This window comes from Rosa chinensis, chromosome 1 (genome assembly GCF_002994745.2).
Source record: "Rosa chinensis cultivar Old Blush chromosome 1, RchiOBHm-V2, whole genome shotgun sequence".
NCBI lineage: Eukaryota > Viridiplantae > Streptophyta > Magnoliopsida > Rosales > Rosaceae > Rosa > Rosa chinensis.
The window spans coordinates 26,503,736-26,507,258 of record NC_037088.1 but is presented as its reverse complement, the minus strand read 5'-3'; the positions used below and the strand labels follow the sequence as shown (position 1 = coordinate 26,507,258).

Sequence of the window (3,523 nt, the reverse complement as noted above, 5' to 3'; positions counted from 1 at the left end):
AAATTTCTCTGATTATGTTGCTAATAATCTGTTATTTGTACGTTAGTCCCGGCCCAGATGGCGGGAGGCTTGAAAGTCGCACGTATTTATAGAAGATCATTGAGTAGCGCAGTTTCGCATATATGTTATATGTACATGTGCGCGTGCGTGTGCATGTGCGTGAGAAGTATGAACAAGTAGTGGACTTCTCACCAGTGACCACTGATAGTGATAAGGACCATAAATTGGAAGAAGTGAAAGAAGATTTGTTTCATCAGCAATTCAGCAGTCAGCTGTGACTTTTTAGGTTGCTGCAGCCTGCAGGCATGCTTTGTTTTTGAATCATCGATTCATTGATTAATTTCAACTTCCCTCTATCAACCAACACAACGACTTTACTAACAACTAGTTGCTATTTGAAATTCAAATGCATGCAGTCTCTTCAATTCAACGATGTAGTTTTGGTCGGAAGTCCTTTAGCAAAGCTAGCTAAAGGTTAAAATATTTCAAAATACATAAAAACAAGTCGATTGATCTTGGCAATTTTTGTTGCATTAAACTAATTAGCCTTTTTCAATTTTCACTCATTTAGTGTCCCTAAATCTGCCTCATCTAAAGAACACAGAAATTGACATGTTTATAAAGTCTAAGCATCCAACATGCCTGCAGATACCCTGCCCTGATCATGGAGTCACCTATTTTGAGCATTCTCATGTCTGATGTCTCTGAGGTCCTCTTAGACGATATGTGCAGGTTTCAAGATTTATAACCATTCTAACAGCCTTTATATAGTGCAGGTTTCAAGATTTATAACCATTCTAACAGCCTTTATAGGTTTCAAGATTTATAACCATTCTAACAGCCTTTATATATGAGCTAATTTCTTGCTTTCTTTTGCTTTGGCCCCCAGTTATCCAACAAATTAAAATTATATAAACATAAACAGTTCTAATCATTTAGGAATGTTCAACAAGAATACGTTTGCAGTTGGCCGGTGTCCCCTATATCAGAAAAGCTAAAGCCTTACGCCCTTACCAGTATCTTACATTATACGTTAGCAAACAAACTGTATGTGTTGGCATCAAGAATTATTTGACGGATTGAAGATATTGCCCCCAACACTCCTAATGCCGAAAAGATTGAAGCAATTATTGTGTTTCCCCAGAAAAGAAGGCTGTACTTGGATGGCTTGAATACAACATTGTAGAACACCACTGGCAAAATGAAGTCGAGAGGAATGCAACCAAATGCTCCTATTAACGCATTGATGTCTCCAAAGAAAGGAAACATAGCTGCAACTGTTGTGGCTATCACGACAGACGATGATCGATAAACCAATCTTGGCACTACATTTCGAAAAGAGAACTGATCAATCTTGGCATTGACAAACTTGCGTTCGAGCACTTCATTTGTTGGTTGTAAGTTAACCTGTGTAGATCGACTATAAAGTTTAGTGATACATAAACATGTGGTTTTATGCTAATTAATGTCCTTAAGTTGCAGTTACCTCAAATCAAAATATACGTTCAGTTAGCCTACATACCACACTAACAGCTGCTACTTGCAAGAAGGTGAAGACATTAGTCATCAAGAGAACCCAAGTCGGCAACAGAGGCTTCTCATCGACTAGAAAGTTGAGTAAAATTGTACCTTTGGCCTGATTACCAAATGCCCAATATCCCGATATAGCAACACTGAAAAATGTTGACAGTACAACAGCATAACATACACATAATCCCTTGAACATTTTTCCTTTGACTGGCGGTGCTATAGTAGCCTGCAAACATAAATGGAAATATGCATTTAGTTTGTAATATCCAAGTTGAATCCTGTAATCCACCAAGCAAACATAACATTTTTCGTCTCCAATTTCCATCTAGTAAGGAATTTTAAAAACCTGTATTTCAGGAATAATGCCATTTCCGTACGTGGTAGCAATGATTGAAATAGCATTGAAGGATCCAAAAATGCGATTCTGTTTACTTCCATTTAAGGAATAGTCCTTCCTAGGAGCATTCATGGAATTTCCTGCAATCATATATAGATAGTAATTCGATCCGGACTAGTGGTGACAATATGGATATGCCTAAAGTACTGTTCTTCTATATCTTACGGTCTTACCAATGTATATGGAACCGGCTGTGGCACAGGCGCTATAGGCAAGAGAAAGGACCAGAGAGACAAGGTTGAGATGCCTTAAGGAGTGGAATGATGGAATTTGTGCCAACACTAGCATTAGGACACCAAATATAATAACAAATTGGTAGAGTTTCATGGTCTCCGGCCTTGAACTAGAGAGCAGAAATATGTACTTGCACAAGAGGAATCAGGAGGGACAGAAAACAAAAGAAAACAGTTAGGAAACTTCAGATTCTGACATAACATTTGAGGGATCTTTTCTTTTTTTGGAGACCTAGTCTCCAAGTTTGCACTGCTTCACAATCCAAAGCTAGAGAAGCATGCAGGTTACAGAAAAGCTTAATGGAAATAGTAAACTGACCTTAAGGCTCTGTCCTCCCAAAAGAATGCAAGCTATAACTGCCCCATAGCATAGGCCAAATTGAATTGGACCTACAAAATATCTTCCCCATCTTGGTCCTGTAAAAATTGACCATAAACCATCTTATATACCTGCCTTAATCTATGAAATCAACAGGGAAGTCTCAAGCAATCACAAGTGAAAATACTTACCCAAAATATCCCTGGCCATGTCGCGGAAGCGAAGCTGGCGCTGACCAAGGTGAGCATGGTGCTCTAAAACCAAGGACAGAAGGTTGTAGGAATAGAAAGTTACCAGAGCTGAAACAGTCAGGCATATAACACCGGCAAACCAACCCATCAGGGAAAGTGCATAGGGAAGAATCAAGAGTGCAGGAGCTACAATTGTAGTTGTCAAGTGATATCCACAGTGCAACCATGACCCTATCACCATATCAGTGTTGATCAAATCTTCTCATAAACATATTGATCGATGTATGTTACAAATTTAACTAGTACCTCTGGATTTGAGCACAAATAGAGCTCCAGCATCAAGTTTCTTTGGAATGTTGGCTTCATCTTCCTCTGTTGCCACTACTACTGGCTCCATAATTCTATTTTGATATTTTTGCTTAATTGCCTAGGCAATTTTGATCGACAGTTCTGTTATGACTAGCAACAAGTTGACAACCACAGATTCCTACCCAGCAACAAGGTCAAAAGTATTTCTGTTCTTTTGTGAAGATATAGACAAAGCAAGAAACATTCACATTGACTGGTTATAAGTGAGGAAAGCTACATAAATATAATTGCTCATGCACACGAATTAATTAATTAATTTTTTATTGCATCGCTCAGTTAGTCAATTATATAAAGTAAAAGTTGTTTTTGACATTAAGAAACTCTCCTTCCTGAAAGTGCTCCAGTGAGGACTGAGAAGGGATTGAGAATTGATCTGGAATTAGGTTAAATCAGAGGTTGGATTCCCCTCTAATGATCTAAGGGCACGTTTACTTACTTGGAATGGAATGGAATATAATGGAATGATTACGGAGTAAAAATACCC

General features: G+C 38.3%; 1 protein-coding gene across 1 annotated transcript; it reads right to left on the bottom strand.

Annotated features, from left to right (window-relative positions):
- Positions 1–983: 983 nt before the first annotated feature.
- On the bottom strand, positions 984–3,155 carry LOC112175832 (GABA transporter 1). Its single transcript, XM_024313586.2, has 7 exons — positions 2,977–3,155; positions 2,671–2,901; positions 2,480–2,577; positions 2,101–2,290; positions 1,877–2,007; positions 1,523–1,756; positions 984–1,407 (listed from the first exon to the last, which is right to left on the bottom strand). Exons 1-7 carry the CDS (start codon positions 3,065–3,067, stop codon positions 1,027–1,029), a joined length of 1,356 nt encoding a protein of 451 aa, XP_024169354.1. The 5' UTR covers positions 3,068–3,155; the 3' UTR covers positions 984–1,026.
- Positions 3,156–3,523: the final 368 nt, after the last annotated feature.